This window comes from Gavia stellata, unplaced genomic scaffold, assembly GCF_030936135.1.
Source record: "Gavia stellata isolate bGavSte3 unplaced genomic scaffold, bGavSte3.hap2 HAP2_SCAFFOLD_53, whole genome shotgun sequence".
Taxonomy (NCBI): Eukaryota; Metazoa; Chordata; class Aves; order Gaviiformes; family Gaviidae; genus Gavia; species Gavia stellata.
In genome coordinates, this window is record NW_026776569.1 from 403,156 (window position 1) to 417,763 (window position 14,608).

The following is a 14,608-nucleotide window of genomic DNA, read 5'->3' on the forward strand; positions in this document are numbered from 1 at the left end:
GAAGACTAATAAAACAAGATGTGTGGCAGTTTGGCTTGTGTGTCTTCCTTGTAAAAAGGAAGGTCTGAGGTCTGCCTCAGACCTGGCTCTTGCCCGATTTGGAGGCAGGAGGGTGTATCCACCATCCTGCGTAAACGGCTGCCCTCGCTGCACCGGCAGGAGCCATTGCCCATGGCGCCTTTCCTTCTGCTGTAGAGCTCCAGCCCCCGGCAAAACCTCCAGCGGGACACAGGGAGCTCCTTCCTCTTCAGCCCCTGCCCGGGGGCACGACGACCAGGTTCTGCGAGAAACACGCAAGGGCGCTGACCCGTGGGCACTGCCGTGGCTGAGTACGTGTCCCAGAGACCACACAGAGCCACCCCACAGGTCCCCTTCTTGCCGGCTGCTCCAGATTGATGCTCACTGCAAACATGCAGCAGTTCCCTTTCCTTTCCCAGTTCCCTTTCTATATTCTTTTCCTGTGCTACCACCTTGTTGTTTGGGGGCAGAAATACCATCCGTCCCTATGGCCCTACTGCATTTTTTGTGGAGGGAAATAAATCCCCCCAACATCGTCCTCTATTTTATTGGGGGGGAACTAATTTTCATCCCATGGCCTCCTCTATTTTGCGGTTAGCAATAACTCATGTTCATCTTATTTTCCAGCCAGCCAAGTTGTGTGCGACTGCACCCTGCAGGTCATGAGTCCCCTCCTGTCCCTCCCGTTCCCCTCTCTGCAGCTCGGCAAGGGCCTTGGTGCCATTCAGCATCTGCTGTCCTCACCCCATCGCTGGGCAGGGCGAGGCGGGACTGTTGTCTTTCCACCACGCGCTTTGCCAGCAGCCCTGCTGCAGCCAGCAGACGAGGTCATGGAAGAGGGAGAAGGCGTAAGGCCGATCAGGCAGCCCGCAGGCTACTACACATCTTCAGGCGCTGACGCTCCACCTCCTGCGAGCACATCGAGATCGAGAGCAGCACCTGGAAACCAGGCCAAAGAGGTGGAAAGGAGGAGTCTCAGAAGAGGGCTGAAGAGCAGCCCCCTCCTGCTGCCCTGTTGCGGATCACTCCTCTGTGCTCCGACCCCACGGCATGGGAGGCGGTACTGAGATGCTGGAGTGAAACGTTAGGATGCTGCAAAGGAGCAGGCAGCGACAGCCGAGAGGCAGATCCTCTCCTCGGCTGCATCGTCACTCCCGTGTTTAACAAAGTCGTTGGGTTCCAGCGGTGCCCGTGAACAGTTTGTGGTGCCTGGCAGGAGCATCGCAGACTAGTTGGGTCTCCTTCTGTGCTCTGAACTTGCAGAGAGCTACAGAGGTGCCAAAACATCTTGGCCAAGAAGATCCTCCTCAGGTGACCCCAACGTGTGTTTGGAATGCACCCAGAGAGTATTTCTTCTCGAAGAAGAAAGCCAATCCCAAAGCATCAAGCTTTGGATGGCTGCAGCAGCTTTTGGCGTAAACAAAGACAGCAAAGTCAGAGCACTGCTCTTCTTGTTCATCTCAGCTACAGCACTGTTAGGTACTGCAGGGACGGGCAATGGATCAAGTCTGCAGATAGCTTTGCAAGTTGGCATTAGAAGCGTCAAGAGTGTCTGACGAGAGCAGACACGGTCTGCACAGGTCTGCCAGAGCTTCCTAGAGCCTGGAAGCCCTGGCAGCTGCTTCTGGCCAGGCTCCTTGTTGCCTTTACTAATAACAGCAGTGAAATATATTGTGGGTTTTTCATCTTTCTTTTTTCTGTTTTCTTTTCCCCCCCAGGAACCTTCAGAGGAATAATACTAAAAAGTCGCGTAAGAAAAAGCTCTGGCCGGTTCAAGGTATGGCCAAGATGCCTTCCATAAAAGGAGCCTCTCAGGACACAGGAATTCTTCAGCCACCTTCACCCAACCAAGCCTGCCTGCCGTGGCATTTTGTGAAGGGTGACGAGCGCCACTCTGCCCCAGCACAAAAGCCGTGGCTAAAGTGTATGAGTGAGGAGCCAGCGGCAGAGGCACCCCCTGCCCCACATCCAGCTGCCGGGGTCCTCTGCTTCCCTGTGTGGCATCAGGCGCTGCCGGCTCCTGAGCTCTGACCCTCTAATGAGCTCAGCAGTGAGGTAACTTTGCACCTCGGAATGTCAGATGCCAGCTGGAGGAGCGGTGCTAGAGGAGGCTTGCAAGCAAAGCTGACTTTGTGCTGGAAGGCGAGGTTGTGGGGCAAAACCAGCCACCCCGATTTGGGCAGGGGCATAAAGAGCCACTTGAGCATGTTATAGCACATCTCAAAACTCAAGGTCAAAAATAAGTGAAAAAGAATGGAAAGAACGGAAGGAAGACACTTTGTAAGGAATGCACCTGGCATTTAGACGTGTTAAAGATAAAACCTGTCTCCACTAACTAACAATAAGCATTAACACAAGGACGACTTCTAGGAAGATAGAATAGAGTGCCAATACAGTGTCCGAAGGCTGACCCGCCTCATTATCCTGCGAAAACCACACCTCCTAGGTAGAAAACGCCCCCAACCCAAATAAGCCCCCTCCTCTCTGGGCATGCGTAGTGAATTAAAAGAGAACTGTCGCTTTAAGGTGAAGTAAGAAAGGTACCAACCAATAGTTAGTTAAGGGGTGGGACCGGTAGGCGTCACTCACTTTGCTAACTGTTTAAATACTTGTTCATGATTTCAAGCGGGTGTGCATGCTAGGAGGAGAAATCCCCCATGCACCCAGCGCAGGAATAAACCAATGTCGGCTTTCTGAACTGTCATTTGGCTTTGGGAGTTTTCTTGGTTACGATTTTCCGTAACAGGCAGGGCAGGAGTAAATCCAGGTACCCTGCGTGGAGAAGGGGGAAAAAAGAGCTTCCCCAAGCAAGAGAGGGGAACAAAGAGCCGTCCCGAGAGGGACGTGATGAGAAAAAGCCGAGCAAGGCTGTGACCAAACTGGATGCCCCACGTAGAGGATAAAAAGAAGAAAACCTCCCTGAGTGGAGCAGGGGCTAAACTCCCTGCCCTGACTGAGCAGGAGTACAACTATCTGCCCCGAGTAGGACTGGGGAAACTAGATGACCCAGGTGGGGCAGGGGCCAAACAAGACAGTTCAAGTAGGGCAGGAATAAGAACCGGCTGCCTCGTCAGGGCAGGAGCAATACAACTGCCCGCCGAGCAGGAACAGGGGGTTATAGCAGACGTCCCAAGTGAGGACTGCCCAAAACTACATAAGCCAAGCGGGGCGGGAATAAAACTGCCTCCAGCCACCCCGAGTGGGAATTGGGCAAATGTGTGGCAGCCAGAAATCTCACAAACCCTGGAGGCGGGAGAAAATGTGAAGACGCTAAAAAGCCGCTCCTGAACATTTTTGGAGCTCCAGGGTGGGAGAGCAGCTGGGTGGGGGCCTGGCAGCCAGCTAGGGTCAACCCTGCCCAGTTGCTGAGTGTTCCTGTGGTAGCACTAGTTCAGAGTCAGCCTGAGGCTGTATCTTGGGGGGGCAGATGAAATTCATTGGAAAGGAACCCGTAAGAGACCTGGTGCTTTGCTGCACGCGTCTCACGGACACAGTCCCGTAGCTGGGAAGAGCGGAAAAGAAACTCTCAGTAACCCAATGTGCCAGCCAAAGCTGTGAACAGGCACGCTTACTGCCCTGGGCAGGTTTTTATTCCTCTGGCTGTGCGGCTCAGGGAAGAGGTGGGAGCTCTGCCGGCGGACGAACAGCCCTTTGCCAGCAGTGTGTGGGGAAGCCCAGCGGCTGCCAGCTGCTGGCTACGTGAGGTGCCCAGGCTGCAGGGGCTGCGTGGCCGCAGTGCGTCCCCATGAGTCCCCGTGCGTCTCCGTGTCACAAAGGGGCAGTGATGCAGGACCCGCCCGCTGCTTGTGAGCTCACCAGGCCAGGGCTTCATATCCTGAAAAGCGGGCCAGTGAAAGCCACTTGGGCTGAGCTGACCTTCGGGATAACTTGGCTCCTTCCTTTGCTTCTTGCGTGGCTACATTGTTCCAACCATTTATCGTTTACTGCCCACTTGGCCTCCACTTCCATCCTCTTTCAAAGGTAATTAAGATTTGACTTTCAGGACAGATCACAGAGTAGGTAGATACAGGATAAAAGTCTCCGCTGGTCTATACCTTCCGAGCTGTCGGCTGAGCTATTACACCTCTCTGGGCTGGCCAGATATGCGCTATGGGTAGAGTTCCTATTTGCTAATTCTGATGTCTCTACCGTAGCCTGGGATAGGTAAGTGGGGGCTGGGGGCAGCGTAGTCTGAGGCGTTGGGCTCAGCCTAGAATGACAAGGAGCCCACCCTGGCTGCTGCGGTAGGAAGGAAGGCAGAAAAGGAGCACGGCAAAGGCAGCCGTTAAAGTAGTGGCCAAAAGCTGGTCCGTCACTCCTGCATCCGAGGTGGGAAAGTGTGGGCTGGAGAGCCAGAGGGCTCTGCTGCTAAAGCTGGCAACAGGTCAGCAGCAGGTCCTCTTCCGAGAAGGTGACGCACATTTGAGCCTTTCAAAAGGGCCTTTGGAAGTGCTGTGAACCAGGGCCCCGTGACAGTGATGGTGAGGTCGTCAGCCTGCGGCTCTGCAGCAGTTAAAACTACCACGGAAACAGTTTTGATGGCGGATGCTGTTCTGTGAGTTTCCTTTGGGGGTTTCCTCCATCATTTTGTTGAGCTACAATTATTTCTTGGCGATCAGGTGACGGGATTGGCGCTGGTCTTCTCTTCCGCGAGCACATCCTGACATCCTTTGTCATCCCGAGCTTTCCCCTCTGTTCCTGAGAGGAGCGATGGCCGCAATGGGGAATGACTCCTGTGAGTAACAGTTTCCCCAGCAGGCTTGGACTTTGTGAATCCCCAAAGGCGATGGACGCGGCTGGTCCTCCATCCCTGAAAGCTGATGTGCTGACAACCTGGAGTGAAGTCTGGGGCGTTTCCTTATAGTGGCCAGATCTACCCAGGTGTTTTCGATTAGACACAGGAAACGGCGTTTTCTCCCTCCTCTGCCACTATGTACAAGACGTTGAAAGATGACATTGCTCATAGAAAGCTCTGACATCAGTAGGGTTACCTTCTGTGCTAGGGTCTTGCTTGTTTTTGTCCAGTTACAATCAGGAAAAGGGAAGACTTGACCTCATAGTCTAATTCAAGAGCCTAGAGGGAAAGGAAGGTAGCCCGAGGCACAGAAATCAGAGTGTGGGTTTGTTGGACTTTGGGCAACGTAAGCGAGGGAACAGACTATCTTCCACAGCTGTTTCTTAACAAGGAAATTTCAATGGCAGCGTTAGGCTTCCCCCAATGTCTCTGTGTTGGAGGTTAGAGCTGGTTGTCCTGGGTGCTCCTGCACAGAACTCGACTTTGAAATATGCTTTTGTGCAACAGTATCGTCTCACCTCCTTTCAAACGTCGTTTCCCTGCAGTCATTGCCGAGGGAATGGCTCCGCCACAAAGGATCCTCTTTCCCCCGGAGAAGATTTGCATGGGCTGGCAGCAACGACAGAGAGCTGGAGCGGGACTCCACAACCTGCACAATACGTGCTTCCTCAACTCCGTCCTGCAGTGCCTGACGTACACACCCCCTCTGGCCAACTACCTGCTCTCTCGTGAGCACAGCTTGTCGTGTGAGTACTTTTAGGAACAGCTCTTTGTCAATCTGTTGGGCACTTCCTGAGGATTCCCAGAACCTGGAATTTGATTTAGGGGAAAAGCAGCCCTTCTTTGTCAACCCCCCACCCCGCCCGCCCCGAGCGGGTGTCCTTTGAACGCTCAAGCCTAGAAGCCGCTTGTCGTACCTAGGCGTGTTCCTCTTCAGAAAGTCACCTCTTTCTAGCCCCGGGTCTCCGTCCCTATTCCTGCAGCTTAAACTCTCTTTGCTTACGGCACACAAAACTTCTGTCAGTTTAGCATCCCTCTGAAAAAAGTTTTCTACGCACAGAAATGTCCCGGGCTTGTTGGGACATTGTCACCCTAGGAGAAGAGAGTAGAACTCCTCTCCATTAAGTTTCCCGTTGCTACGGATATTTTGCTAAGCTGACAAATCGCTTTCCTCTCTCTCCTCAGGTCGCCAGCTAGGCTTCTGCATGATGTGCAGAATGGAAGCGCACGTTAACATGGTCTTGCGTTCCTCCGCCAGTGCCATCGAGCCTTGGGCTGTCCTCAGTGTCCTCAAGCGTAAGTCATTTCAGGTGCTTTGACACGGTGTCTTCTGTTCTCGTAGGAGAGAACTCCTAACTTCTTCTTTCTTAGGAATAGGAGAACATTTCCAGCTTGGCATGCAGGAAGACGCCCACGAGTTCTTACGCTATACTGTCGATGCCATGCAGAGAGCTTGTCTGAGTGGAAGCAGCGAGTAAGCACAAGCAAATGACCTTTTGAATGTTCCCCAGCCCTTTGGACTCCTCGACGTACTCCCGTCAGGGAAAATCTGCGCCCAGGGCTTTCAGACAAAGTAAAACTCTTGGAGGAGATAACTCCCTGCCTTACCATTTATTTCCAGCTTGGACATCTCTTCTCAATCAACTACCGTTGTCCATCAAATATTTGGGGGCTTTCTGAGATCCAGAGGTACTTTTCCACACCTATTGCTCTCCTTGGAATTGTCTGTGCCCTTCTGTCTGCCTGTGATCAACAGCTGTTCTTGTGACTGGCGTAGTAGGTACGACGAGCGTAAACCCGCACAGTCCACTCCCTCTATCGCTGAGCATTTCCATTTGCCTTCCAGTCACGTGCTTGAGCTGCAAAGCGGTTTCTGATGCCTACGAGACCTTCCTGGATGTTCCTCTGGATATAAAAGTAAGAGGGTTTGGAACTGTGCTTCCAGACGTCCCAAGGCTCCTGTAGCTTTCCAGCATAAACGCAGTTGGCTTTAAAAACGTAGACGGCAAACACAAGAGAGCTTGGTGGTGGGTGGGGAGTGGAATGGAAGGCGTCCTTCTGGGGAGGCCGTGGCAGTGGTCTCCCTGGAGGTGCCGGCTTTAAGCCGGACAAGCACGAATTATCCTCTCTGCAGCCTCGACGTGCTCTCATCCTTCTTCCCTTTGCCCTCCCTCCACACCCGTCTGACTCCCAGGCTGATGGGTTGTGGTGTTTTCCTTATTGATGACCCTGCACACCATCGGTAGCTGAACCGTGCGGTGCCCCAGAGAGGTGGCTCTTGATGGCCCTGGGATTCCGTGGAATTGAGGGGAATGTTCAGCGTAATCCCCTCTTTCGGCCTCCTCCTGGGCGCTGCTTGCGGGTTCAGGGTGGGTCTCCTCAGCGTCAGCTACCTGGCTCTTCTGGTCAACTCCTAGGAAGTGTTGGGACGAGGGCGTTGCCCTCAGCTCAGTGCTCTCCTTTCTCACTCCTCCAGGCAGCCTCATCGGTCAGCGCAGCTCTCGAGGACTTTGTGAAACCTGAGCAGCTGGATGGTGAAAACTGCTTTAAATGTAGCAAGTAAGATGATTCCTAACGACATATTAATACTAGATCCTGGGGGAAGGTGCTGCATGTCATCGAGCGTAAGTCATCTTTTCCTCTAGGTGAGATGCACAACAAGGACACGCGGCTTTTATTTTTAATCTGGCCTTAGACAACTGAACAGCCTTAAAATAGCGGAAGGACGTGTGAGACGTGAAAGCTTGTCCGGCCTTCTGGGGGGAGAAAAGGGGGCATTTAAGGCTGCGTTTCACCACTCGGCTCTGTGCTTGGATTCCAGGTGTGACAAGATGGTTGCCGCCTCCAAGAGGTTTACAATCCATCGGGCGCCAAAGGTTCTCACGGTGTGTCTGAAAAGGTTTGACCATTTCACCGGCGGGAAGATCAGCAAGGTGCGTACGCAATTGGAGTGCGACTTTCTCCCTGGAGCGGGAGGTTTCCCAAAGCAGTGCGCTCTTTCCCAAGCTCTTCATGTTGAGATTTTCGTGTTCCCTTCTGGGGAGAGGAGAGCTCCCGTGGGAAGATGAGCATGCACTCTGCTCCGGCAGAGCTGCTTTGGCTGAGAACACTTTCCTGCCACCCAAACCACGACATGTCGCTTTAGGGAAAACCAAGTTTCCAACAGCCCCAAAAGATGTATTTGTAAACCTCTGGCCCCTGGTCTTGGAAAGCTATTTCGTGTTGAATTTCAGGATCATTTCTGAGCCCTCTTGGTCTCTCCGTAGGTTGTGGGGTATCCCATGTACTTGGATCTTCGGCCATACACGTCTCAGACAGCTGGAGAACCCCTCCTCTACTCCTTATATGCTGTCCTGGTGCACAGCGGTGGCAGCTGTCATACAGGACACTATTTCTGCTACACGAAGGTGAAGAGCAACTTCTCGCCTAACAAGGGAAAAACGTACCCTGGGGAAGACAACTTCCGTGGCAGTGTTCCCGGCAGCCAAGCTTTTGGGGGGAAGGTCTCCTTACCGGCCGGGTTGGATCGGTTTTGGCGTCCTCTTGGTTCTGTAGTTTTCTGCCTGTCTTTTTGTGGAGACACCATGCAGTTCATCTCCAGATACCGATGCCTTCTTTGCAGGCCAGCAATGGACTGTGGTACGAGATGGACGATTCGTCTGTGGTTCCCTGTGACTTCAACACAGTTCTCAGGCAGCAAGCCTATTTACTGTTCTATGTCAGGTAATAAGCAGTATTAACTGTGTTCAGAATACTGTGTTTCCTTTTCCTGGCTTTGCTACTTTTCTTCTTGTCCTCCTGAGTGTTTCTCTTTCCGTCACAGGAGACAATTACTACCTGCGTCGTTCAGTGCTGTCAAACCCGAGCTACCCCACGTCAGTCCTTATCCTTCCTTGCCGGGCTTTAGGCTGCTGCCCAGGTCTAAACTGCTGCTCTTCTGCTATCTGAAGCTGGCTAATGTAGAGGAGAGTAGTTAACGGGGGCCTACAGGAAACATGGGGAGGGGCTCTTGATCAGGGAGCGCAGGGATAGGACGAGGGGTAACGGTTTGAAGCTGAAGGAGGGTAGATTTCAATTAGACGTTAGGAAGAAATTCTTTATGCTGGAGGTGGTGAGGCACTGGAAGAGGTTGCTAAGGGAAGTTGCGGATGTCCCTCCCTGGACATGTTCCAGGCCAGGCTGGACGGGGCTTTGAGCAACCTGATCTAGTGGAAGGTGTCTCTGCCCGTGGCAGGGGAGATGGAACTAGATGATGCCTTCCAACCCAAACCATTTGATGATCCTATGATTCTATGAAATGGCGGTTGTAGGGGGTGTAAAGACGAGGTCTTGCTCCGACAGGGGCAGACCTGGTGGGAAGACCCTAATCGAATTTCCCACTTGTAGTTTTGGTTGCGTCTTCTCTCTGTCATAGAATCTGCCCTGAGAAAATGACAGGTTGGAACTGAACCCCAGAGGAGGCTGCGAGAACAGCCCTAAACAGAGATCACTCTTTCTCTCCAGACGCTCCGATCTGAAAATGGGAGAAAGGACTTCTTCCTCACCGGCACCATCACATGCCCGCTCCTTCCTCAGTCAGTGGGCGGCCGGCAGCAAGCAGGCGGGTTCTGTGGGAGCATGGGATCTGCCTCGTCAGACTAAGGTAGCTCTGGGGAAGTGGGTCAGGGCACCAGGCGCATTTCTTTCTGGGATCTTGGCGTTGCTCTCTTTTCCCTCCCACACTGCAGCTTTCTCCACAGCCGCGAGGCTGCTCCCTCTGAAAGCATCCCGCCTAGATCCATCCCCTTTGTCCGCCTTTGGCCCTTCTGCCTTGGCAGCCCTCCAGAAGAGCCTTTGGGAGGCCTTTAGCTGTCCCCTCCCAGAGCTCCTGGGGTTTCCCCACTGTTGTGGTCCTCTTGGGAGGAAAGGGCAGGACCTTTTCACAGCTCTCTTTGCAGGACATGGCGGTGGGCATGGAGGACTCTCCAGAGCACGGCAGCTCCTCCGCACCAGCCAGCACCAGCCAGCTAACCTGGGCAGGTGCCCGGGAGGCGTCTGCAGGCCGGCCGTGCCTCATCTGGCCAGGCAGGCTCAGCGTCACCTCCGCCGTGCCCAGAAGACAGCCTGATTTCCCGCTCCACCGTCAACCATTTGACCGTGCGCTGCACAGCGTGCAAGAAGATGACAACGACGAGGAGCACGGATTCGGCCCTTTTTCCTGCTGCCAGAGGAACGGGGCCAGGGAGAGGGCCTGGAGCAGATCCCCGCAGTGGGGCAGTGGTCTGCGCAGCTGGTTCGTGGACGCCACGGACTATGACCACTCAACAGGGAGGAGAAGGATGATAACTGGTCCTCCAAATTGTGGCCATGCTCCCAGGGATGACGCAGCTCCAGGGCCCTCCGATGTCAGCTTCCAGTTGGCTCCCCCACCCAGTGCTGCTTGGGAGCACACCCTGCCGAGGCAGAGAGAGCGGAGCAGATCCCCGCGGCGGGGCTATGATCTCCGCAGCCGTTTTGTAGAGTACAGTGAGTACTGCTCAGCAAGGAGGAGGAGGAGGAATCCAGGAAGCACTAAAGCTGCCCCCAGCAGGGACCAAGCTGCACAAAGGGCACCAGCAGCCCACCCTGTCCCTCCTCCCGGTGCTGCCTCTGGCCAGGAAGAGCATAGAGAGACCTTCCAGAGCGATGGACAGCTCTGCCGCCTGGCCCGCCTGCCCACAGGTCCCTCGAGGAAGACCTTTAATCCGTGGTCAGATTTTGGTATCACCTTGCAAAAACAACTCCTTTGGAACCAACAGGCAGAAAAGCCAAAGCCAGAATTAAAAACATTTGTTGGCCTTCCAGGGTGTTTTCTTCTCTCTCGGTTTTGAGGCTTTTGGTGGAAATACCCACTGTGGGAGGTTTATATCTTGAGATTTTGAAAGCTGTGTGCTTGCACATGCCCATCTTCCAATCTCTTCTTTTTAAATATGGAGTTCAAGTCACACAAACAGAAATGGGCTGGATGAGCTGACAGCGAGGGGAAACGAAAACTGGCTGAACGGCCGGGCCCAGAGGGTGCTGCTCAGTTGCACCAAGACGAGTTGGAGGCCGGTAATTCCTGGTGTTGCCCAGGGGTCAGTACTGGCTCCAATCCTGTTTAACATCTTCCTTAATGGTCTGGATGATGGGGCAGAGTGCACCCTCAGCAAGCTGGCAGATGACACCAGACTGGGAGGAGTGGCACCTAGGCCGGGGGGCCGTGCTGCCATCCCGAGGGACCTGGGCAGGCTGGAGAGATGGGCTGACAGGGACCTCATGCAGTTCAGCAAGGGGAAGTGCAAAGGGTGCTGTGCGGGTGACGAGCAGCAGCACAGAGTGCCCAGGGAGCTTGAGGCGTCTCCATCCTTGGAGATGTTCCACAGCCCTCTGGACGTGGTCATGGATAACTGGCTGCAGGTGGCCCTGCTTGAGCAAGGGGGGGTTGGACCAGGTGACTTCAACCTCCAGGTGACCTCCCGGCCAGCCTCAAGTAGTCTGTGATTCTGCGAAATGGATCCAGCCACCAACGCTGTCCCCCTCAGGCGGCCATCGACAGCTCCACCAGGAAGCTGCAACCCCTGGAGAAAAGCCCAGGCCGGAGCAGGCTCCTGGCAGGAGCTGCGGCCCCTGGGGCCCAGGCGGGAGCAGGGGGACAAGGTGAGGAGGAGGAAGGGGCGGCAGAGACGAGGCGCTGTGGGCTGCCCACAGCCCCATTCCCCATCGCCCTGTGCCGCTTGGAGGGGAGAGGGGGCGGAGGAGTCGGGAAGGGAGGAGTGAGGCTGAGCCTGGGAAGAGTGGGGCTGGGGGAAGCCATTATCGTTGGGGTTTGTTGCTGCTCTCCTGCTCCCTTTTTAATTGCCTAATTGGTTAATTACATGAATTGCATCCTCTCCCCCAGCCTAAACCAGTTCCCACCAGTGTAGCACTGGCTGAGGACACCCGTGGTAAGAGCAGCACAAACCCATTTCCCTTTTCCCACCCCTCCGGCTGCCGGGTGTAGCCGAGCCAGAGGCCGAGCAGGGGAGGGCTCATCCTGCCAGCACTGCTCGCGGCAGCACAGGAGGGAGCGGCCCGATCCTGCTGAGCGCGGGGTCGCTCTCCCGCCTCGGCTGCCCCTCGGCCCGGCGCTGTTCGATGCGCCGCTGCCGCAGGCAGGCCGGGCAGTTTGCCTGTTGAGCGCTGGGGACGGCTGCCCCAGGGGAAGGGGGAGATGTCTCTGCTCCGTCCTGCTGCGGGAGCTGGGCTGAGCCTCAGTGTTGAGGGCCGAGAGCGGGTCTTTGCGTTCATCTAGCTCGGAGAAAAGGAGGCCGAGGGGCGACCGCGTTGCTCTCCGCAGCTTCCTGGGGAGGGGACGTGGAGAGGGAGGTGCTGAGCACTTCTCCCAGGGATAGGACACATGGGAATGGTTCAAAGCTGCCCCAGGGGAGGTTCAGACTTGACATTAGAAGGCATTTCTTTATCGAGAGGGTGCTCAAGCACTGCAACAGGCTTCCTAGAGAGGTGGTCGATGCGCCAGGCCTCTCAGTGTTTAAGAAGCATTTGGACAACGCCCTTAACAACATGCTTTAACTTTTGGTCAGCCCTGAATCGGTCAGGCAGTCGGACTGGACGATCCTTGTAGGTCCCTTCCAAATGAAATATTTTATTCTCTTGTATGCGATGCTGTGCTATAAAGAGGACAGCGTGGGCTGAAGGCATTGCAGTTTCTACAGCTGTGCAACCTGGGCTCGAAAACCAGCTTGACCCAATGCAACCCAGCTCAACCCAACCATAATGTACATTGCCGATAGGATTTGTCTTAGAAGATGACGCCTCCCTACCAAAGCCCTCCTGGTACCACAACTGTGGGATTTTAGGAGAATGGGAGTGGACAGGGTGAATGCAAAGAGGTGACGTTTGAGCAGGTGCCTCTTGTCAACATCTGCACCTTCCCGGCTCATGCTCCTTATCTCTTCTCCTCTGGTGATAGTCTACAGTTCCACCTTTGTCCTGGAGTAGAGATGTTGTACAAAACGTTGGAAATATCTCTGGTCCTGCCAGCCCTACACAGAGAAAACCTTTCACTTCCCCATTCAGGAGCTCCTCTCAGACACGTGAATTGCTTTACGCAGGACTGGGAGCCGGGAGCTTCCAGAAGCTGAGCATCAGCAAGGAGTTGTTTTGTGATCTGGGACGACCCCACCTTCCTTCATCCCTTTCTCTGTTGCCCAAATGAGAAGTGAAATGCCAGCCTGTTGTAGGTGAAAGCTGAAGGTCTTGTTTGCCTTGGTAAAGGCTTGGGCTGGTAGAAATCACTCTGTACCTGCCAAATACCGTTACGCCAAGGCTCGCCTCCGGCTCGGATGCCCCTGCCTGTTGTCCGTGCCTCCTTGACAGCCCTTCCCGTAGCAAGGTTGCCCTGGCTGATGTCAGACAGCAGAGAGAAACCAGAGCAGAGCAGAAGCCTACGGCTGTGCCCCCCAGCAGGCTGGTGCTACCCACAGCGGGGCACAGGGAGCAAGGAAAGGCACCAGGAGAAGGGGGAGAAAGCGGCATGGGGAGACCTGCCCTGTCCAGGAGTGGAGGAGCTGCGGCTGCGGCCCCGGGCAGAGGGACCCACTGCTTCTGCCTCCCCCGGCTCCTCCTGGGGCTGCTCCTGTTCTGCAGGGATGGGCACAGACGGGGCACAGCTGGGACCCCTGCGGAGTTTAACCTCCAATGTTCTCGCTTCCTCCTCTGTGTCAGAGCTGCCAGGCTGTGGCGACTGAGGGCTACGCAGGGCGGGGGGATGCGATGACATGCTCCAGGTAGTCATCTGCTCCCTGCGCAGAGAACTTGATCTTCTACCTCTGTCCTCTGCAGAGCGGGCAATTTGACGTCCTTCTTGCGGAAAATGGCGGCAGATATTTTGGACCTCCAAAATGCCTATTTGGACCCTCAAAATGAAGTTTTGGATCCTCAAAATGACATCTGGGGTCCTCCAAATGAGGTTTTGGACCTTCACAATGAGGATTTGGGCCCTCAAAATGACTATTTAGGTCCTCAATATGAGGCTACAGACCCTCAAAATGACCTCAAAATCGTCCTCAGAATGAGGCTCTGGGCCATCAAAATGGCTATTTGGAACCACAAAATGAGGCTGCAGGACACAAAATGAGGATTTAGATGCTCAAAAAGAATACTTGGACCTTCAAAATGAGGCTTTCTTCCTCAAAACTGGGATTCCGGCCCTCAAAACAGGGCCTCAGACCTTGACAATAGGTTTTGTGCCCTCAAGGGATCTGTTGCCACTAAAAAATGAGGCGTGGCAGCCTAAAAACGGGTCTGCGGAGGTGCAAAATGAGGCTATGGACCCTCAAAATGACCATTTGGATGCTCCAAATGAGGTTTTGAACCTTCAAAATTACTACTTAGATCCTCAAAATGAGGATATGGACCCTTAAATATGGCTTTGCATGCTCATACTGCCTATTTGAACCCTCAAAATGAGGTTTCGAAACCTTAAATGAGGCTTTGGGCCCTGAAAATGAAGTTTTGGATCCTCAAAATGATGTCTGGGGTCCTCATAATGAGGTTTTGGGCCCTCACAATGAGTATTTGGGACCTCAAAATAACAATCTGGACCCTCAAAATGAGGCTTTGGGCCCTCAAACTGTCTATTTGGACCCTAAACGTGAGTATTTAGACCGTCACAATGAGGTTTTGGAAGATCAAAATGAGATTTTGGGCCCTCAAAATGAGGAATTATACCCTCCAAAGAAGACCTTCAGACTTCAAAATGAGGCATTGGGGACTCAAAATGGGGATTCGGGCCCT

At 54.1% G+C, this 14,608-nt stretch overlaps 1 protein-coding gene across 1 annotated transcript; it reads left to right on the forward strand.

Annotated features, from left to right (window-relative positions):
- Positions 1-4,737: 4,737 nt before the first annotated feature.
- LOC132321140 (ubiquitin carboxyl-terminal hydrolase 42-like) lies at positions 4,738-8,790 on the forward strand. Its single transcript, XM_059834714.1, has 11 exons — positions 4,738-4,753; positions 5,359-5,559; positions 5,999-6,109; positions 6,185-6,287; positions 6,435-6,502; positions 6,660-6,730; positions 7,290-7,372; positions 7,635-7,746; positions 8,080-8,220; positions 8,436-8,536; positions 8,637-8,790. The coding sequence occupies exons 1-11, from the start codon at positions 4,738-4,740 to the stop codon at positions 8,788-8,790; spliced, it is 1,161 nt and encodes a 386-aa protein (XP_059690697.1).
- Positions 8,791-14,608: the final 5,818 nt, after the last annotated feature.